The 23,289-nt window shown below is 47.1% G+C and overlaps 1 protein-coding gene across 6 annotated transcripts in view; it reads left to right on the forward strand.

Moving 5' to 3' along the window:
* Positions 1-999: 999 nt before the first annotated feature.
* The window catches only part of LOC126522256 (uncharacterized), a 30,195-nt gene continuing 7,905 nt past the window's right edge, over positions 1,000-23,289 (forward strand). The window contains exons 1-3 of one of the 6 annotated variants that reach the window (XM_055066302.2): positions 1,000-1,162; positions 1,671-1,724; positions 16,095-16,473. In XM_055066302.2, the coding sequence (XP_054922277.1) occupies positions 16,471-16,473 (3 nt within the window). In that variant the 5' untranslated portion in view covers positions 1,000-1,162; positions 1,671-1,724; positions 16,095-16,470. The remainder of the gene's footprint in view (positions 1,163-1,670; positions 1,725-16,094; positions 16,474-23,289) is intronic. The other 5 variants (XM_055066303.2, XM_050170980.3, XM_050170981.3 and 2 more) reach the window with 5 other exon arrangements.

A 23,289-nucleotide genomic window follows, 5' to 3' on the forward strand; every position in this document is an offset into this window, starting at 1 on the left:
GCTTTGTTCCCGGTGTATAGAGTAATTCTGAAGAAGTAGCGCTTTTCAGCTGCAGCCCGTAGCTCGCTACAGGGGCAGCTTCTTTTTTTTTTTTACTTACCTTTACGTTAGGCATGTCCCAGAAAAACACAAGCAGCTCAAGCCCGCGACGGTGTATTCAATGGAGGACGCTATACAAACTAAGTAGCCCTTGCGGTTATCTGGTGGCGACTCTAAAAAGCAGGGTTGATTGCAATGTGTGTGTAACACGATTGAGCACGGGCTAGATCTTGGCAACGATGTACGGATTGTCGCTCGTCTGCCTTACCGATAATCGTTGGCTAGAAAACATCACTGGTTTTCATGTTCCATTTGCTGCTGGCTGCCAATCTCTACTCTAACATGTTGCTAAAGCTGGTTACAAATTTTGCAGCCCTTTATTATTATCAAAAACTATGCAATGTAAATTATTTGGGAAAATGTTGCCTCGGGCAGGCGTGACGAATTTTGCAAGTGCCGAACAGAGGGTAACGACAAAGCGGTGTTCTTTTTTTTTCGTATTTCTAATCGGCTAGACGCGTACTTCTGACATTTTTGCGAAATGACTGCGGCTCTTATCGGGCATTCATTGTTTCATCGTTCAATTGACTGATGCTCATAGGAATCAAGTTTAAGTACATATGCGCAGACCAGGCTTAAACTGCATGTGTTACATAAAATATGGTTGGACATGCCACCGTGGGCAACACTGAAACACCGAGTCTTTTTTTTTCCCCAAAAAAGGTGATGACGTCACTAGTGGCCTGCATTCTTAGCTGAAGCACGGATGATTCGTCGCCGAAGCTTATCGCGATGTTGACGCCACCGTGACCACGCAGCTTATCTCGCCCTGCGCGTCATCCCTTGTGAGAAGGTGCAAATATTGTTTTCATGTTCTGCGCTATCGTTGGTGGTGACAGGCGGCTCGGTTTTAACTGCGGCCTCGCCTATTGGCGATAAAAGGGTCGGGCGACAGTGCCAGATTAAAGCGCCGCAAATAAGGCTCCTTTGTCACGTGCGGGTGCCTGCCTCGGTATTCTGAAGAGGCTTTCTTTTGTCGAGACACGTGTTTCTGGCTGTCATCACTTTCCTTCGCACCGGTGAGAATCGCATAGCTCTCGCGACTGCGGCCTGAACAAGCTAGGTAAGAGCTCATCGCACTCGGTTGCTATGTGTAGGATCATGGGGCTTGTATAACAAAAGCGTAATTAGAAAAAAATGGAAAACAAGTAGAACACGAAAAAAATAGCATTCCACAGTTCGACTTAATTCTCAAGCTTCATTCTCCGCAATTGCTTCCAGATAACTCAATGGTGGTGTCTATGAGCATCCATGACTGTGTTACTCACTTTTTTTTTCTTTAATGACAGTATGGAAGCGCTTGCTCATATCTTGTTCCGACCCGCCCAGGTGGCTTAGCGGCTATGGCATTAAACTGCTCAGCACGAGATCGCGGAATGAAGTCCCAACGCGGCGGCTGCTTTTCGACGGGGGCGCAATGCAATAATGCCCGTTTGCCTTGCATTGCGTGCGTGTTATAAAGATCCCCAGATTGTGAAAATTATTCCGGAGTCCTCCGCTTCGGCTTGCCTCACAATTATGTCTTAGTTTTGGCACTTAAAACCCCGTATTTTATTTCATAACTCCCTCAGCTCAAGCAGTACCCGAAAATAATTTGGCCACATCGTGAATGGTGGCAGTTACAGGTAAGAGAACGCATTGTTACTTGTAATCCATTCCAATGATAGGAGAGCAAAAGATATTATTTCGAACTAGTTAGCCTCTTTTATAACACAGAGGGCATATCCGTTGGTGGATCCCAATTACAGTTTGTAATCCATAAACAATAGATTTAGTCAATGTTCATTCAATGCCAGATCGAATGGGCCAGTGAATGCATATGCACCGAGGCACCAAAAGAGAACCAATGAGTGAGACAGCCTGATCCTATGTTATTAATTTTAATGTCATCTCACATTCAGAAAAGCTAACCAGAAATTTCTTCGGAGTGACAAAGTGACAAAACGCTAATTTTTGTCAGGATTTCGCAACGATATAGAATTGAGGTATTATATAGCGAATTAGACACCACACATATTCAAATCTAGGTTAGATGGTCTGATTTTGAGGTGAATCACTCCTTGTCTTTCTTTTGTAATCCTGAGCTATAAAAGCTTTTATGGTGAGTGCTCGTCATTATTGGGCTTTGCGGCACTGCTGAAGAAAAGTAAAAAAAAAAGACTCATAGTGTGCACCCAAATAATTTAAAAACTGCTGATGGGTATGAATGCATGTAATCAAAAAGATTCAGTGTATCATCCTTATACAATAATTGGTCTTCTTTTTCTAAAGTAAATGATCCTTAATGTACGTTGCAGAAAAAAATTTGAGGCCGCTAGATGATAGCGCATTGCTGAAATTGGTATCGCTATCTGTGATAAATTAAGCAAAAAAGAAGAACAGGTCGAACCCTTTGTCAAATAAAAATGAGATGGCGAAGTATGTAAAGAATTCGTTTATTTCGGCACTGAAGCAATTTAAGGCTAATTTGTACTTTTACAGGGTAGCTGGTTACCTCAAACCCCTGTATGTATCCCGTGCATGCGTTCCCAAGGGCTGGCTTACGTCGATATAGACTGGCTTACGTCTATAATATATTTAATAACCTGCTGAATATACTTATGTAAAAGATGATGTTGCTTCAAATAATTCGAAGAGTACTTAGGTCACACTGGAAAGATATTGTTAGAATAAGTGTCTGTATTAGTAGTGAAAGACACAGCACAATTCAAAATGGTTCATTCGGGGCGGCAGCCATGTAACCTAGCTAGCTTACCAAATCGTACACCCTGCTGGTGGGTAAAATGTCGTCATCCTGGTGGTAACGCTATCAAAGGCCCATGTCAGTGGCCCAAGACAGCACTTAGAATATTTTTAGGCCTGCGCGACTAGTGGGGAGAAGGCCGCTCCAGCGTAAATCATGGTACTAACATGGACATACTTGAAGGTTCTGCCTGTAATGAGGCCGTTACCTGTGGCTATTAACATCCAGTGCGAAAGTATTGCTAGCGCCCGCCCGAGTAAAAATAGGGCTGTGTAGCGGTCAAAGGATCGGGGTAAAGGTTTCAAGCATGGTAAGTAAACGTGAAGACTGGCACACCAGGGATGCGGCTTCCGGTGCCCGGTGGCTGTGTCATCTGAAAAATGTCTTGCCAGGCATTCTAAGGACCATTGACGAACTCGGAAGCAGAACAGTTGAAGGGCGCATTTTCTGTATATCAGACATGCAAGGTCCTCCGGCTAACATTGAGCAGACTGGTGACACGGCCTCACCTTTCTGTACTCCAGATGCTTCGGTTGCGCTACCAAGTATGGGAGAAAGTGAGGTTTATTCCCGCCGTTGCGACCACAGTGATGTCTTGGCAGTGACGGCGTATGCGCGGCTACCGCGTGGAGGCTAGAGGGCCTCGCGTGCCACCTGTGTGGCCCCAAAATGTTATGTTGGCGGGCGAACTCCGATTTTATCATAGTTCACGTTTTCTTAAAAGCTACGGCGCAGTGATAATTGTACGCGGGGAGTGGTATTTTCTTTCAATTATGTTTGCCGATATTTTAAGTTTGGTGAAGTTTTGCATGACTCCGCAGATGACATGTCAGCGTTTAAGGGCAGCGGCGTTTTTAACGCATTGCCAAGACCGCATACTCGACAGTCTGCTTGCATTGCTGCAGCCCTTAGACGCCGAGGCGTCTGCATTGTGTGCACACGAAAACCTCTCGAAATTGATAATACTCTCGAAAGTTATCGCTCGAGAAAATGGCCTCCGATATCATCGCTTCCACAGCTCGCTTATCGCTAGCAGAATACAGCACCGCGTTTTTGCAATTGCGATGGCACCCGTCGAGAGTGGCTGACAAGAACACCATGGTCAAAAATATAAGAAACACATTGTTTCATAGGTCTTGCCACCGTCACAGACGCAGAATAGACATTGGTTTTTCATAGTGTGCTAGGTGGCGTCACGTAAATCAACAGCGTATCCAAAATTTCACACCATTCATATCTTCCTTTGTGAAAGCGAAATAAAAGCTTCATGAAAGAACAAGTTGCTGGAATAATTTATTGGTAGATTTGGATGACAGTCGATTTTTCCGATGCATAATTTGGCGGAGACGGAATCACATTTTAGCCACTTATACAATAAATAGAATAAAAGTAATGTGTTGTTTAGAATTCTGCGAGAAAGGCTGCCTCTTTACATTGGAAGACAACAGTGACATAACAGTGTTGCTAACGAGGAGATTGTAGGCGAACAGCACTTACCTCGGGTAGCCGTTCGCGCTGCCTCTGTGCTTTTGTTGTAGGAGAGGCCCTAATGTGCCGTTCAGTAGAACTAGACCGGCGGTGCAACGAATGTGCATAAAAACGAAGGCCGGCTTTAGGTGCTGACTACCGCTTCTAACACTGGCTCCTTGTAGCGCAGACTAAAGAACCGGTCATTGAGAAGTTGATAGCGACCTTCGTAGCTCCATGTATTGTCTAGTTTCTGCACGAATAGAAGCACCCCCTTTTTGAAGCACAAGAAACTACGCTAGTTTGAACTATCATACAACACACATTGACATTGCTAGCCTCAATTCAGAGTATAAAAGTGTCACTTAGCAGTCGTTCGTCTGCGCGATATTCGTCGCTTCTATTCCAATGCGCAATGGCTAAGTCGGCGGCCACTCACTCGCTCTCACTCACTCACTCACTCACTCACTCACTCACTCACTCACTCACTCACTCACTCACTCACTCACTCACTCACTCACTCACTCACTCACTCACTCGGTACCTTGGCCATTAGGTCTTCGTTTAGCCTTGCAAAAAGGGAAGACGTAGGCAGTCTTCTCACCGTGGCCTCTACAATGCCGGTAGGCGTGGAGGACAATCGCGCCATCATTGTCGGTCTAGTCGTGCCCGATCAGTCCGATTGTCCAACACACGGAGCCCAAAGTCGCAAGCGCCAGATAGAATTCGGCGATTGCTACGAGGTCTTCTTGCCCATTTCACACATTTGGCGCGCGTTAGCGGTTAAGGTTAAATTAAGTCACATGAGCGTTGCAGACATCTTAGAACTACACTAGGAATCGATCTTTTTCATCCAGATCAGTAGAGCGCAGCTCTTAGGCGCATGTTGCTGCGGCGAGCGTCGGCGTTTCTTGTAACCGAGTGAATAAACCGAGAATAAAGCCAATGCGACGCACAGAATGGGGTGGCAAAAAAAAAAAAAAAAGAACGGCGAGAGCGATGAGGCACGAGGCGGAAAGCCGAGCAGAGGGTGCAGCGCAACCATCAGGTGGAAAGTGGAGGAGCTTATGGGCAACGGGTGAGAAGGAAAGAAAAGGGTCAGCGGCTACCAGGCGTGGCGAGCGCGGAAACAAAGCGCTGGCGTGGGCTTCGGGCTCACTGCGCATGCGCTGCTTCGCCTGCTGTGCCACCGCCGCTAGAGCATGCGATCGGCGAGTGCCACGCGTTCCCGTAATCGCGCTTTCTTTCTGAACAATGAGCAACGCAACCGGTGGAAATGCTTCGTCTGCCGCTGCTGCTAAAGGAACTGCCAGAGCAGGGGCACAGCGCCACCGCAGGGAGCACTCTGCCGTTCAGAATCCAATTCTTTGCCCGCAATATATCGCGAGTTCGAAACACCTGAACAGCTGCGCTGGGAACTCCATGAGGGAGTATCATAGCCACCGGTATAACTTTTTTTTTTTTATCGTGCCGAGCTGTATTTCTTTTTTTACTTTTTATCGTGCACACCCCCATGTTGATATTCCACCACCCCCAAGGCCGCAGCTCGAATAGGCTATTACTTGTATAGACGCGCCGCGTTATAGCTACTGACGCAATGCGGCGTATAAGTTTTACTTGAAGTCGTGAGAAGCGTATAGGGTATTTCTTTATTTGTCAGTGGCAGCCAAATAGAAAAATACCCCTGCAGCGTGCATTGGTTGCATTTTAAAGGACACCAGGTGGTAAATATTATGTTGGACTCCCCCATTTCAGCGTGCCTGATATTCATATCGTAGGTTTAGCACGTGAAACATCTGAATTTATTTTTTTTTAAGACTGTACAGATTTTTCATACAGAAGGCTGTGAACGCAGTGGTAATGCATTATTTTTTCCGACAGTTCCTAGGTGACACGTATATACTTCACCAGTAATAATTTCAGAAGAATAATTGACAAAAATGTTCTGTTATTTTTTCATTTGAGCTTTGAAGGCAGTTATGTCTGTAGCACATTTAGCAGGAGTACCAATTCAATGCACGCTCTTCTTCTTTTGAAGTCTTAATAATTATAGATATTTCAAAATATTATAGTTGAATTTCATTGCTAAATGCACGCAATATGAAAACTTACTGCTAGGGGACCGCAGAAGAGACTGGCCCGCTATCATACCGCATGCAAACTACCCGTGACAAAAAACATGACGAAGTTTGCAAGTCAGCGTCGGTGCCAGTCGTGGCAGATACTCATATGGCACGTGTTGTATGACAAGTAACTGCCGCAACGCGCCATCATTTAAACTCCGTCTTCCATTTCGTCACGGGGCATTTCCTTAAGACAGAGGAGCGGGGCGCGTTCAGTTTCAATATTGCCTCGATTGAGTGCTCAATTTCCCGGATGAATATTCCGAAGTGAGAGTTATCTTCAAGATTAACAAATGAGGATATATTAACTGTTACTGCCCGAAATTTGCCAAACAGTCGATTAGGAAATTTTTCTTGAGTAGTCTCCGAAAGTAAAGTTTTTAGAGGAAAGTATGCCCACCTGGTCCGGACAGTCTTCCGCAAAAGCTTTGCATTTACTACGTCTATAACCTTTCCTTAAAAAGAAATATGTGTTTAAAGAAACACTGTTTTATACGGTCTGTCCCAAGCCACAGCAAAAATACCAATATAACATACGGATGTATCAAGGTAACACATTATTCCATATCAAAATAATTTATTAAAAAGAGAAATTTTGCGATAAATTCTGAAGGCCATGAGAGTTTCTAGCTTCCCCTCGGCTATTAGATGCTGAGAAAGTTTCGTTTACACTATTTCCACTCCGAGGAATAAAGTGGTCAAAAAGAGGTCATTGGCTCTTGAGTGTACGGGTGTGGTCTTAGAGAGAACGTAACGAATTTAGGGTGACAGTTCGTTTTAACGTGCGCGCCAGGAACATGTGCCGAGACCCAATTATTCGGCCTAACCACAGCGTGCAGTGCACGGCTTGCCTTGTTTACAGCGCGCCCTCAGAGCCGCATTTAGATTGGCACTAAATGCGATGACCTTGTGCCCCGTTCATTGGGTGCAAGTAAATAGAACACAGGTGACGAGGATAAAGAAGAGGGTTTCAACAGGAGCCGCTCTCATATCTCACGCATCGCTACATGACGTCATATCCCATCTCCTACGAACTTCTGTACAGCGCATAGAGGAAGAAGCAAGGAAAGGGAACACAAGAGTAAGGGCAGCGCAGTTTTACGAATGAATGTATTACTTCTGCGACAGCATCCATGAACAGATAGTAGAGCATAATAAACAAAAAACGCAGCCTTTATATGTAATAAATGAAAGGCATGTGCGGTGTTTACATACTTCTTATTATCAGTGAGAACACTTGAGCCTCTGTGTATGCATGCATAACTACCGGAAATAGGCTCTTTGCGGCGCTGTGTCTCTCTCATTAGTGCGTCGCAGCAATTTATTGCAATTATACGGTGATCACAATCCAGTAGTCAATTTTTGCCTGCCACAAGTCATCGCATTCAGAATAGGGGAGCGTACGTCTATCAGCCGCTTTATCTAATTGTCTTCCTTGTGTATATGGCCATTGATCAGGCCCCCACTCTGGTCGCTGTTATTTTGCCTAAGAGATGAAACGTCCTGCGGGGTGTTTCAATTAAATTGAGCCGGCGCTTAAAAAGATTGCCGTATATCTAGTCGACGTTTAGCCACCCATAGTTAGGTTAAAAGTCGCAGCGGGGGCGTAGAGGTGCGGGGGCGTGCAAGAAGACCGTGGTTCAAATTCCGGTGCCGCGCAATTTCCCACCGGACTAAAAAAAAAAGAAGATCCGCGTGTTGATAAAATTGCACAAACAGGTTTGCAGTGCGGCTTGATCCCGGTGACCAAAACCGGTAACGCACTCCCTCACCAGAGCAGGATTCGTCACCCTGCTGCAGTGCTTGGCCACAACCCCCAATATGAACACAACAATCAAACCCCGGCCCTCAGTCCCCAGCATCTGCGGAGCAACTGACCACGGCGGTGGTCAGACCTCCAACGCAGCAGAGGGTGCTAAGAATCCCTGGATCCGGACAGGCCGCCATTGGAATCTGAACCTGGCAACGTTAAACGCTAGAACGTTATCAAGTGATGCGAGTATAGCAGTGCTATTCGTGCAATTAGAGGGCAGTAAATAGGATATAATAGGGCTGAGTGAAGTTAGGAGGACAAATGAAGCATATACAATGCTAAAATGCGGGCACGTCCTGTGCTACCGAGGCTTACCGGAAAGGCGAGAAGTAGGAGTCGGATTCCTGATTAATAAGAATATAGCTGGTAACGTACAGGAACCACATAGCATTACCAAGAGGGTGGCAGGTCTTGTTGTGAACCTTATAAAAGGTACAAATTGAAGGTCATACAGGTGTACGCCCCTACATCCAGGCATGACGATGAAGAAGTCGAAAGCTTCAATGAAGACGTGGAATCGGCGATGGGTAAGGTCAAAACAAAATACACTGTACTGATGGGCGACTTAAATGCCAAGGTAGGCAGGAAGCAGGCTGGAGACAAAGAAGTGGGGGAATATGGCACAGGCACTAGGAATAGCAGGTGAGAGTTATTAGCAGGCTTTGCAGAACAGAATAAGATGCGGATAATGAATACCTTCTTCCGCAAGCGGGATAGTCGAAAGTGGACGTGGAGGAGCCCGAATGACGAGGCTAGACATGAAATAGACTTTATACTCCGCGCTAACCCTGGCATCATACAAGATGTGGAGGTGCTCGGTAAGGTGCGCTGCAGTGACCATAGGATGGCAAGAACTCGGATTAGCCTACACTTGAGGAGGGAGTGGAAGAAACTGGTACATAAGAAGCCAATCAATGAGTTAGCGGTAAGAGGGGAAATAGAGGAATTCTGGATCAAGCTACAGAGCAGGTAGTCGGCTTTAACACAGGAAGAGGACCTTAGTGTTGAAGCAATGAACGACAATCTTGTGGGGCTCATTAAGGAGTGTGCAATAGAAGTCGGTGGTAACTCCGTTAGACAGGATAACAGTAAGCTATCGCAGGAAACGAAAGATCTGATCAAGAAACGCCAATGTATGAAAGCGTCTAACCCTACGCCTAGAGTAGAATTGGCAGGTCTTCCCAAGTTTATGAACAAGCGTAAGACAGCTGACATAAGGAACTATAATATGGATAGAATTGAACATGCTCTCAGGAATGGAGGAAGCCTAAAAGCAGTGAAGAAGAAACAAGGAATAGGCAAGAATCAGATGTATGCGTTAAGAGACAAGGCCGGTAATATCATTACTAATATGGATGAGATCGGTCAAGTGGCTGAGGAGTTCTATAGAGATTTATACAGTACCAGTGTCACCCACGACGATAATGGAAGAGAGAATAGTCCGGAGGAATTTGAAATTCCACAAGTAACGCGGAAAGAAGTAAAGAAAGCCTTTGGAGCTATGCAAAGGGGGAGGCAGCTAGGGAGGATCAGGTATGTCAAAGATTGATGGTGGGGTAATTCGCACTCTCCGAACCGGAGGGGATGGGGCGACAACAAACCCACCCCGCGTGCGTTTAGTGAGGGTTCGACTGCTGACCGGCGATAAGGTCCACGCCTGATCGACCGTGAACCAGAGGCATGAGACGGGAGGCGACGTAAAACACACACATTCAATTTAATAAAATAATATCATGTCCGAGACATATTGGAAAAAAAACATGCAAACTTCCAGTAGTGGGTCCTAGCTCGCGGAAGGCGTGCGGGTCACACAGCACACGCCCTGACGCCACTCGCGCGACACTAAGCCCACCACGTGGGAACCATTAACACTCGCGAATTAACAAAAAAATCCGTTACACAAATGAAAAATATACGCGACAATAAATACGGCAAACACTACACTAGCAGAACATACAAAAATTAACACGCGATGGATAAACAAATGAAAGATTAAACGCGATTAGAAAAGAGAGTCCGGCGGAAAGTTCGGAGAGCGGGCTGGAACACGAGGCTTATCTGGGGCGTGCATGCCGAGGTCCCGATCTGAAGAGCGTCGGGCTGCTGCAACCTCGCTGCCGAAGATCCTGACGGACTTGCACCGTCTGTCGCTCGACCGGCGAAGACTTCGGCCTGGAGATCTCAGCCTGCCGACCACATCTTCAGCTGTCCCCCGGTGCACGACCACGTTGCTCCGTCTTCCAAGCCGCTCTGCCGCCCGCCGAACCGCTTCGTCCCTCCGTCGCGCTCAGGCGACCCGTCGGGCGGGTTCAGGGACAATGGGGAGCGCTCTCCCTCATCGCCGTGCAAGCAGCGTTGCGGCTGCGGTGGCAATGTCGGCCCACTCGAGAGGGGCGCGGGCATGCAACTCTGTGACACCACCCCGACGACAAGAATGTTATTCTAATAACATTCAAACTAACACAGAGTCATGTACGCGCACCTTAAGGAGACCGCACTCCCCACGCACTCGAAGGTCACGCGCACAATCACGTCGTCGTGTGGGTCACGGCACTTCGCACAAGGCACCTGTCCGCGCACATCGCCGCCTCGCTCTCGGCCAGTCAGTGCAGTCCACAGCCCAACTCAAACGCAAAAGAACAGAAAACTAGTGATAAAATAATGGTCCCGAGAATCCCCAGCTCCAAAATGAATACGATACGGTATTGTCCCCTTGGGCCCTGTGACTGGCGCAAAGCACGGCAAAGCCGGTACGCGCAGTCTACACGCAACCCGTATCCCATACACACAAAACAAAACGTACAAAAATCACAGATCGGTGTATTGAAGGGCAGGAAAACCAAAGAACAAACGCAGTGAAACATTAAAAAAATGTAGCGAGGCACTATTAACCAAACTAAATTATAATGCCGTGTCGGCTTCCCTTCTCAATACCCGCTTCTTTCAGTCGTACTCGCTGGGGTCGCAGTCCTGCCGTCCCCCGAGCTTTCCCGACGCAGAGGTGGCGAGACGCGCTACCCGCTCCACAGTGATATGTCACCTCGCGCCCCGGTTGCCTGCTTTTGGCTCGGTGATTGGGGTACACTGAACCTTGCCCGGTCCTCACCCACGGGCAGCGCCTGACCAACCGGGTGCCACGAAGTGCGCGGCTTGGCGGCACCTGCCGCAGCGAATGTATCGCTCGCGCTCTCTTTCGCGGCGACGAGCAACGCTCCGCGACCGCCGAGCTCCGTCGACGCCTCCGTGACCTCTGCGCCATTTCGCGCGGCCTCTTCCTCACCCTCTGCAATCTGCTAGCGGTCCGTACCTCGTACCTCCGCGGTGTGCGGTAACCCGCCAGCCTCCGCCGCGCCACACACTTCGCCGCCTCTCTCGGCCTGCGATGGCACAATTTGCCTGCGCGGCGGCTGACGTTTTTCGTGGTCGGCTTCTGACCATCGTTACCCGCCACACCGCGTGATTCTCGCAGCACCGGCCTCACGTTCGCTTCGAAGGCCCCGGCGCCCAAGGGCTGAGGCACGAGGTAGGATTCGGGCTGGGCACGAACCTGCGCAAGGCTCACTCCAGAGGGATGAGGTTGGTCAGCGGCGACGGTCGAGCCCGGCAGGCACTCTGTGTTCCGAATGCTCTCGTCACGGTCCCCCCTCGCGCGCAACAGCGCAATTTCCCTCTCTAACTCGAGGACGCGCTGGGAAGACCGTGCCGCATCGCACTCCTCCGCCTCGCGTTGTCGCAGCTCTCGCGCTTTCCTGCGCTCGCGACTATCCGCCTCTTCTTTGGAGCGCATGTCGCGCACAAACTCCCGGAGCGCTGGCCCCTCAAGGCCCATCTGCCTTCCGACGGCCACGATGCGCTCCAATTCCTCGAGGAGTCCATCAGCCATATCTCGGCCTTCTCCTGCTCTCGGCGATAAGCGTCTGTTACGCCCGCTATGCCTCGTGGTCACGGAAGATCGTGGTCAGCAAGTCCTGTCGCGGACGCCAGTTGTCAAAGATTGATGGTGGGGTAATTCGCACTCTCCGAACCTGAGGGGATGGGGCGACAACAAACCCACCCCGCGTGCGTTTAGTGAGGGTTCGACTGCTGACCGGCGATAAGGTCCACGCCTGATCGACCGTGAACCAGAGGCATGAGACGGGAGGCGACGTAAAACACACACATTCAATTTAATAAAATAATATCATGTCCGAGACATATTGGAAAAAAAACATGCAAACTTCCAGTAGTGGGTCCTAGCTCGCGGAAGGCGTGCGGGTCACACAGCACACGCCCTGACGCCACTCGCGCGACACTAAGCCCACCACGTGGGAACCATTAACACTCGCGAAATAACAAAAAAATCCTTTACACAAATGAAAAATATACGCGACAATAAATACGGCAAACACTACACTAGCAGAACATACAAAAATTAACACGCGATGGATAAACAAATGAAAGATTAAACGCGATTAGAAAAGAGAGTCCGGCGGAAAGTTCGGAGAGCGGGCTGGAACACGAGGCTTATATGGGGCGTGCTTGCCGAGGTCCCGATCTGAAGAGCGTCGGGCTGCTGCAACCTCGCTGCCGAAGATCCTGACGGACTTGCACCGTCTGTCGCTCGACCGGCGAAGACTTCGGCCTGGAGATCTCAGCCTGCCGACCACATCTTCAGCTGTCCCCCGGTGCACGACCACGTTGCTCCGTCTTCCAAGCCGCTCTGCCGCCCGCCGAACCGCTTCGTCCCTCCGTCGCGCTCAGGCGACCCACGTGATCAACCCGTCGGGCGGGTTCAGGGACAATGGGGAGCGCTCTCCCTCATCGCCGTGCAAGCAGCGTTGCGGCTGCGGTGGCAATGTCGGCCCACTCGAGAGGGGCGCGGGCATGCAACTCTGTGACAAGGTAACGGCAGATTTGTTGAAGGATGGTGGGCAGATTGTTCAAGAAAAACTGGCCACCCTGTATACGCAATGGCTCATGACTTCGAGCGTACCGGAATCTTGGTAAAACGCTAACATAATCCTAATCCATAAGAAAGGCGTTGCCAAAGACTTGAAAATTATAGACCTATCAGCTTAGTCTCCGTTACCTACAAAGTATTTACGAAGGTAATTGCAAATAAAATCAAGAACACCTTATACTTCTGTCAACCAAAGGACCAGGCAGGATTCCGTAAAGGCTATTCAACAATAGACCATATTCAGACTATCAATCAGGTGATAGAGAAATGTGCGGAGTATAACCAGCCCTTATATATAGCTTTCATTGATTACGAGAAAGCGTTTGATTCTGTCCAAACCTCAGCAGTCATGGAGGCATAACGTAATCAGGGTGTAGACGAGCCGTATGTAAAAATACCGAAAGATATCTATAGCGGCTCCACAGCCACCGTAGTCCTCCATAAAGGAAGCAATAAATCGCAATAAAGAAAGGCGTCAGGCAGGGAGATACAATCTCTCCAATGCTATTCACAGCGTGTTTACAGGAGGTATTCAGAGACCTGGATTTGGAAGAATTTGAGATAAAAGTTGATGCGGAATATCTTAGTAACTTGAGATTTGCTGATGATTTTACCTTGCTTCGTAACTCAGGGGACCAACTGCAATGCATGCTCGCTGACCTGGATAGACAAAGCCCAAGGGTGGATCAAGAATTAATCTGCAGAAAACTAAAGTAATCTTTAACATTGTCGGAAGAGAACAGTGGCTTACGATAGGTAGTGAGGCACTGGAATTGGTAAGGCAATAGATCGACTTGGGGCAGGTAGTGACTGCCGAACCAGATCATGAGACTGAAATAATCAGAAGAATAAGAATGGGCTGGGGTGCGTTTGGCAGGCATTCTCAGATCATGAACAGCAGGTTGCCATTATCCCTCAAGAGAAAAGTATGTAATAGCTGTGTCTTACCAGTACTCACGTCCGGGGCAGAAGCCTGGAGGATTACGAAAAGGGTTCTACTTAAATTGAAGACGACGCAATGAGCTATGGAAAGAAGAATGATCGGCGTAATGTTAAGGGATAAGAAAAGAGCAGATTTGGTGAGGGAACAAACGCGAGTGAATGATATCTTAGTTGAAATCAAGAAAAACAAATGGGCATGGGCAGGACAGGTAATGAGAAGGGAAGCTAACCGATGGTCATTAAGGGTTACGGACTGGATTCCAAGGGAAGGGAAGCGCAGCAGGGGGCGGCAGAAAGTTAGGTGGGCGGATGAGGTTAAGAAGTTTGCAGGGACAACATGGCCACAATTAGTACATGACCGGGGTAGTTGGAGAAGCATGGGAGAGGCCTTTGCCCTGCAGTGGGCGTAACCAGGCTGATGATGATGATGATGATGATGATGATGATGATGATGATGATGATGAGTTAGGCCATGCATTACCGTGTCAACGAGCTCTTGTTTTTGAGGAGACGCACCTACGTCCAACGGTTGTGATGCAGCTTTGGTTTTTTGTGTACTTTTGCCTTTGTGTATTTCTTTTTCTTTTGTTCGTTTTGGTTCTCCCCTCGTTGGTCTGTTCTTCGTGCTTCTCTGAGCAATAGCATGATTTCTTTAGGTCTTCTGTATAAAATCAGCGCAATAATAAAACCTCGGTTGTTAGTGAGTGCTTCTCGATTTCTTGCCTACATCCACGAATGATTATCGCACTGAGCACTCATGATAATGAATCAATAATTAGCCGAATCAACCGCTCTGCTTTGTGAATCTATTATGATACAAGCCGATAAGCAACTCTCCAGCGTTTGAAGTGCTTGGAACACACTTGTTGGCTTCTTGGTGACAGGCTCTCGGGCTTAATTTTTTGTTTCAATACAAATTTGAGAACTCTAAAAAATGCAATCAGGTACAACGCACCATTGTGCTTAAGTTGGTTGGATCTCGTTAATGTTCAAGCTCTGCAATGTTTTTAGAAAAGAAGAAAGCAAATAAACTCAGGTCGTTAGACAATTATTTACAAATTTGCAAATCCGAACACAGTGCATCACGTGACTAATTGCACTTCTATGTTTACTGAACGCAAGATGATGAGCAAGATCAATATACCGCTTGGAGCAGTTCATTTGGCGCAAAACCCCGAAAGCTCTAATAAGAATCCAAAACAAATTTTTCGTAAACGTGGATCTCATCATCATCCTGCTCATCAAGGAATAGCTTGGCACAGTCGCTCATGGGCCTGGCAGATTAGGCCACTTGTTCAAAAAGTGTTCCCGCACTGTAAACTTAACAATTGGCCAGCAATTTCCGGCCTTTGTCACAGCTAACATAATAGCACAGACGGTCGAGGAGCAATAAAAGCAAGGGAGTGACAAAAAAGTATACCGAATTCATAGTCAGGTGTTCATATATGCTGCTGTCTGCTACGAGAATGCGTAATCAAGTTTTAGCTTTTGTTTTCAGCCATCGGAACGCAGTACAAGCCCATTTATAAATGTCAAGCGCTTAGTGAGTTAGCAGGAAAATACAGTGGGGCCAGCAGACACACGAAAACACTATTGAGACAGACCTCTGAGACTCAGTGCAAGTGAAGTTCTACGTACTAGAAAGTTGGGCAGAGGCGGAAGTTCCGTGCACCTACATTGTCTGAAATGATTTGTGGCAGACTTGCACCTTGAGAAGGGAGAAGGGAACCACAACTTTGACATTAACAGGGACGATGTTGGAAATACTTCCGACAGACTGCTTCCTATTAAATCAGTAGTGGAAATTGAGAAAGATATCGATAGCACTTGACGCCGCAAAGCCGCTGAGCGTTAAGCCAGGCTGACGCGACGTGAACGAACTTCTGCCTAATTAAGGACGTCAACTTTTCAACGGTGAACAAGGCGTTGTGAGTTGCCTCGTTAGCGACGTTCATTTTCCTCGCGCAGGTGATCAACGTTGTCACTCAGGAATGATAGTCCTTCGAGCGCTTCGAGGACGATGCGTTGCAGGCCACCCAGCTTCCAGTCACGCTTACCTGGAATTGAAAGAAGGAAGCACACCGACAAGACGGTTTGGACGTGAAGACTTCCAGGCAACCATGGCTGAACGCTGTCGATAGGCCTTACACAACATGCGCAATCGTACAAAACCAACAAGCTGCAATGAAATGCTCGCCCGCTTCGAAGGTTGCACCCTCTCGACCGGACAAGCCATGTGTGCTGCTAGCACCTGATTATATGGAATCACTCTTGCTTCTCGAAGAATATATAACAATGCAGGAAGCATTCGCCCCTAGCGGTGGCGTGAAATAGAACCATCACCATGGTGAGCACTCATACTGATTACATTCGTCCTTACAGGAGACGTACTTGAAGAATAGTCAATGCTTTGCAAAGACAGTTCTGGCTTTGCAGTGCCGACATCTACAGCGCTAGAGCTGGAAAACATCATTAACAGCTTCGCACACTTAGTCCAATGCGAATACATATCGACTTTCACTCTCTCTTTTTATGAATACCCCATCCTGTCCTCAAAGTATTAACAAGGACTTCCAAAGCGAGAACGCCGTTGTGGTCACTTGGTTGTCATATACTGCGTATGAGAAAGTTGTAGCAGAACAATGACCACAGACATTATTGCGAATGCCTCCTTAGATGCAAATGCTTGATACTGCCGGACGTGCACTAGATACAACATGCAAAAATGAACTACAATTCGTAAGCGTCGGCTTTTAAATGATTGCCTAAATCACTAGTAGCATCCCTTCGGTCGCTTGCCCACCATTAAAGACACGACGCCTTTTAAGCCGTTGAGATATTTTTCGTTGAAATAAGCCGTGCTTGGATGTTCTTATGTTCGAGGGGTGCATGAGTTGGTAGGCGCTTTTTGCGTCGTTTTAAAGCCAAATGTTGTCTTCGAGCGTTTCTCCTCCTTGTGCTAAGATTGGCCACTGCAGATTCTAAACAAAAGGTGTCTTCATCTGCATGGTGTATTGCTTTAGAGTATGTGGCTGTATACTAATCGCAACAACACCTACATTCTTTATGAGAGTAAACGGCCATTGCAAGTTAGCGGCAGCAACATGGGTGCTATCTGTCGCATATTTACTAAGTGTTCACAATACAATCTCAAATAAAAAATAGAAGCCTATTTAGTGCCTGTCTTTCCTTGTATGACGCCATCTTGTAAGAAGCGACTCCAACGTTTATTGACAACAGAACTCATACCGCCTGTTACCCCCATATACTCAAACGCTCCTCAATTCGAAGCACTTTCTCCACTCCATGATGACGATGATGATATATTGGCATTCCCTTGGAAAGATGGTGGTGAGAAATAGTCAAGTACCCTCCTTGAGATATTGACGTTTTTCATTCCAACATCGTGTATACATCACCCTAGTATTTTTTTCCCTTCCTAAAAACTTCTATACCCATCTTGTACCGTATGCAGATGTCTGCAACCAATCCTGTCCTATCAACGTTTTCCCTGTTTTTATTTTCCGAGATAATATTAACGTCTATTGCTTGACCACTGCCCGGGTGATGCTTCCATTCACTTTAAATCCAAGTTCTTCTGAAACACGTACGTTACTTAAGGAACTCGCTTGCTGGATACCTTCGTATTAGATTAGGATTCCACCCGCAGTAGTTGCTTAGTGGCTATGGTGTTGGGCTGCGGAGCACGAGGTCGCGGGATTGAATCCCGGCTACGGTGGCCACATCTCGATGGGGGTGAAATGCGAAAACACACTTGTACTTCGATTTAGGTGCACGTTAAAGAACCCGGAATGGTCGAAATTTCAGGAGTCCCCGCACTATGGCGTGCCTCATTATCAGACAGTGGTTCTGGCATGTAAACCCCCATAATTTTTCATTAGGATTCCACCATGTTAAGAAGAGCGCTACTTTTCTGCTGAAGCAGACGGCATGCTTATCAAGAATTGCTGTGGACAATCAACGAAGCATAGTGACGTCTTTTTTTTTCCCTGAGGCGGCGAAGCAATACACTTTCTTGAGGTGATGTGGTCTGGTGGGTGGAGGGACGGTATAAAATAGTGGGGTTTCGTATTGCCGAGGGGGTGATGATCCCACAAAAGTAATACTTGCATCACATGTACTGTCATAACCAATAGCAGTTCTGAAGCATATTACACTGCTGTAACACGTGAAGGCGAAAGCCCGCTACACACTTGGTAATGCATTAAGGTATGCGATCGGACGGGTCAGGCTTTCTTGCAAGACATAACGTGCCGCAGTGTGAAGTACATGTGTGGCGCTTTATCTCGGCCTCTTCAACGATACATCCGAGCACTTAATGCACTACCTAAATACGCAGCATGTTTGTCGCCAATAAGTGTTACAAACGTGTAACGCAAGTCAAACACAATTAATTTGTATCCGCTCAGTGGTGGAAAGAAGCACTCGCGTTAGAACGCCTTGTTTCCCGCCGCTTCGCGCGTCGTTTCTCGCTTGGCGAGCATCCGAGGCCGTAGCGTACTTCCGAGGCCTACCGCGCAATCCGCTAGGCTCCGGGCGAGCGTCCTTCATTGCCGTCTTCCTCATTTCATAATCGACTATCGTCACAACCGCCGCCGCGTGAAGTAAACCTCGCAACAGTTCTTCTGTGAGCGCACATCTGCTCGTACCCCCTCTCCACCCGCTGTGCTCTGAGAAAGTCACGTGTTTTTTACAGCCGAGCTGTTACACGCTAGGTTCTAGCGGTTCGTGGCGTGTGTAGAACGGTCGCGTAGAAGAGAAACTGCTGCAGCGTCTATATAGACATACATAGACAAAGCATACCGCCGTATGTTCTGCGGCTGCGTTTTATAGCAGAAAGTGCCAAACGAGTCGTGAACGACCCCGTTGTTTCCGCGGTTTTCGGTTTATAACTGCGGCGTACCCTTTCCGCTCACCGTCTCTGCGTCGCCAGGGCTGGCGTTAGAGCCGCGCCGCATCCTCTCCACTCGCACTTTGTGTATCGTTGGTAGATGGCATGGTTATCTAGCCTACGTAGAAGGAAAGTAAACGTCAGCGGGCAAAGAGCAACATATAGGGCTTGCCCGAGCGAGTAAAATGCCACGAGGTGAATTGCCCGTTTCCACATTTGTCAAACTGGCGGCGTTCGCTTGCGCGCGCAGGCACTCGTCGTTACTTTTGTACCCGAGGTCTACGTCGAAAACCGCGGCCTCGAGCACATTGCACACCCTGCAGGTCAAGGTCTATATTAAACGCATCGACCTGCTCCTTTCTGTAGAAGAGGCGCATAGCCCCGCGCGCAAACCATACCGACCACAAAGCCGTAGTCAATTTAATGACAAAATAAATGACGGTGAAAAAATCAGTTCACTGTGGTATGTGTCTTTGTTTCAACAAATATAGCTTGTCAACAAACACTGTGTTTCAGCGAACGCACTGAAAAGTTCCTAAAGGGGGATTGTGAAGGGTAGCAGAATTCTATTGGATGAGCTGGTCTACTCGCAGGGGCGGACGTTATTCGCGCAAAAAATTGAAATGCATACTCAACTAATTATCAAAAAAATCAATATTTAACTTATTGTCTAATCGGTTTATTGCCAATACTACAGTTTACAAATTCAAACCGTGGAATTCGCATGGCGGATACACTTGGAACGAATTCTCAGGATGACACCGGTTTCGATATATTAATTCCCGAAGTTTGCGGAGAAGTGTAATAGTGTTTCAGTTTCCTTTGTGCCTAAGCACAGAAAGCACCCGCCGTGGTTCCTTAGTGGCTTTGGCGTTACGCTGCTAAGCACGAGGTCGCGGGATCTGATTCCGGCCACGGCGGCCGCATTTTGATGGGCACAAATTGCGAAAACACCCGTATACCTAATTTAGGCGCACGTTAAAGAACCCCATGTGGTCCAAATTTCAAGAGTCCCCCCATACGGCGTGCCTCATAATCGGATCATTGTTCCGGCACGTGAAACCCTATAAATTAACTTTACTGCATAAAAAGACGTTTTGTTGAGAAATTAACTGAACCACCAGCGCTTTTCTCCTCACCCCTAGTTGGGAATTAATATCTCGAAAGTGTTGTCACCGTGAGGATTCCTTCCAAGTGTATCGGGCTTGCGAACTCCAGGGATGGAGTTTGTAAAGTATAGTAGGGGCGATAAGGTAAATAATTAAGAATTTATTGACTGAAAGTTTGTTAATTAATCGATACCCATTGCAATTTTTTTGTGCGAGTATTATATGCCTAACCGAGTAAACCAACTCGTGAACTAGAATACTGCGATCTGCCACAGGCAATCGTTGAAATATCTTGAAAGTTTTGGCTCAAACACGCACTATATACAGTTCCGCTGGTCACCCATCTTCACGCAGTAGAATGGCTCTGAACTATTTTTCTGCCACTCGACTATAAACATCGTTTATTTTTTCAGAGCACTCGTACAACGAGCCGCTCAGAGCTTTCGCCTTAATAAACGGGCGCCTACGAGAGCCCGCGTAACTGCGATGCCTAGAGCAGCAGTACTCGGGCTCGCCTTGTGTCATGACCCTGCAACAGCGCGCATATCGATCCTGTACAAGTGGCGCGACCATCCGCTTTGTTCGTTGCCCTCGGCTATCTTTTTCTGAGCTGCGACGAGAGATATTGTCAACATCTGAAAACACACCGACGCATTTTGATGGTGCGGCCGCTGCTGACGTGACGCACGCGCCGACGTACCGCAGCTAGTTCTGTGGGCCACGGCCGCGGTCATGCCTGATCTATGCCATGGCTTGCGTTGGAGGATTGCACAGAACTGAAATAGCGATAGCGAGACGCGTGAAAGAAAACGAGCGATAATTTCTGCGAAGAATTAAGGACGACCTTGTGCAATGCGTGGCTGTCTAGAACGTGGGCACGCGTACAGTACGTGGCTAGGTGTAGAAATGGTGCATTTCGGCACACTCACAGGGTGGCTTTACTTTTGCCATGATGGTACGTGTCCCTGGGTTACGGCTATCGCTTGCTTGGTTCCCGTTAATTTCTGCCACGGCTTTCTTCTGCTCGTTCCCACGCTGCCTTTGAAAGACCACCGCTCGAACCGCTGAAACTAAAACGCACTGCCAAATTCTCGACATACCTGTACGCTTGCCATGCACACTCTAATTCAGACTCCTCCACGTTGATTTGTAATGCCGTATGACGTCGGGAGCACAGTGAACCAGGGCACCGCTATTCAGCGAATACGCCACAGTTTGCTATGAAAACCGAGCATTCGTTGTCCTGAGGTTGCTCGATTGTTTGCTACGGCACAGGAGAAACTGTACCCTGGCAGTGGTCAATACACAAATTGAAGGCGGTTTCCAAAGCATGTTTTGCTGAATAGTTCGTGAAGCAGCGAGAGAATCTGGATGGGATATAATATGGCTACAAAACGGATCCTATCACGCGAGATAAATTTGTGGAAGTATGAAACAAACATTTATTTAATCTGAAATTTATTGTATAAATTGGACCTCGCTGTGACATCTTATTATTTAAACTATTGTCATTTGGTCGCTGGGACTACTACACAATCGAATTTCTCGCGGCTATTAGTAATGCAAAAACAAAATTTTTGTGAATAATTCAGAATGTGCCACTCCGGCATTCTACTGTGGAGCTCTTTAAAACATTGAAGATAATTAGAGCACAGGACACGTATGAGTATAAATCGTTGCGTGAATATCGCCTTAACTATGACTCTCCTAATTCTCTCTACATGGGCTTAGTAAATCTCCATTCGAAGGAAGTATCATATGCCACAAGAACAACAGAAATATGGAATGGTCCGTATTGTCGCACTGGCTATGCTCGGCGAATGCTCCACTACAAACTTCCACGTCTACTAAATAAGTTCAATCAAAAAGAAATCGATATAAGCGAAGCAAAATTAACTGACTTATACACGTTCTTTCTAGCCTAACATTGACCTCTAGAGCTCTTTATGATTGATATTTAATCATATTGTTTCAATGCCACTAATACTAAGCGTACGTTTTTATGAAATGTTCTGCCATTCAATGCTGACGTGACGTTACGTATGTTAACGCATGATACCCTACGTAGGACAGTAACTAATGATGTGTTTAATTTTAAGATTTTGTCACAGTTTATGACAATGTATTGCTTAATATGACGGTTTTGTTAAAGTGTACGACCATGTGAACAAAGCGTGTGTGCCTCTGCTGTTGTCTTTGCCAGTATGGGGGCGAAGGACTCCCTCAAGCCATCCTTGATTGGCTTTTCCCTTCGCCTCTCATCCCACGTATATGTGATAAACCAATCAAGAATCTGGAGGGATAATTATCCCTCAAGAGAAAAGTTTACAACAGCGGTGTCTTACCAGTACTCACGTACGGGGCAGAAACCTGGAGGATTACGAGAAGAGTTCTATTTAAATTCAGGAAGACGCAACGAGCTATGGAAAGAAGAATGATAGGTGTAACGTTAAGGGATAAGAAAAGAGCAGATTGGGTGAGGTAACAAACGCGAGTTATTGATATCAGGACACGTAATGAGGAGGGAAGATAACCGATGGTCATTAAGAGTTACGGTATGGATTCCAAGGGAAGGAAAGCGTAGCAGAGGGCGGCAGAAAATTATGTGGGCGGATGAGATTAAGAAGTTTGCAGGGACAACATGGCCACAATTAGTACATGACCGGGGTAGTTGGAGAAGTATGGGAGAGGCCTTTGCCCTGCAGTGGGCATAACCAGGCTGATGATGATGATGAATCAAGAATCAATCAAACAATAAATCAATGAATTTGTGACGTTGAATATGTAGAAACAGCACAGTAGGTTGTTGTTCTGTCTAAAATTCATTGTTGCGACCTGCGGCCATGTAAAAGAGCCCGAAGGATGGTGCAAGAGCACTCCACCGGAATAACATTCGGCCCTTCGTGTTCAGCAAAAGAACGCCTGGCGATTGAGTCACTCTGGTAGGCGCTGTGACACTTACCGGTAAACTGCAACAAAATATTATGACCACGCAGAATGCCAGTTCAAGATAACGTAGATATAAATGAGCCTCCATGTGAAATTTCACGTTCTAAATAAGAAAAGAGCCAGAAAAAGCTTACAAAATGAGATGTCTCTCATACTGAAAAATGTGCTTCAAGTGCTGAAGCTTCTAACAAAA

Source organism: Dermacentor andersoni, chromosome 6 (genome assembly GCF_023375885.2).
Source record: "Dermacentor andersoni chromosome 6, qqDerAnde1_hic_scaffold, whole genome shotgun sequence".
NCBI classification, from domain to species: domain Eukaryota; kingdom Metazoa; phylum Arthropoda; class Arachnida; order Ixodida; family Ixodidae; genus Dermacentor; species Dermacentor andersoni.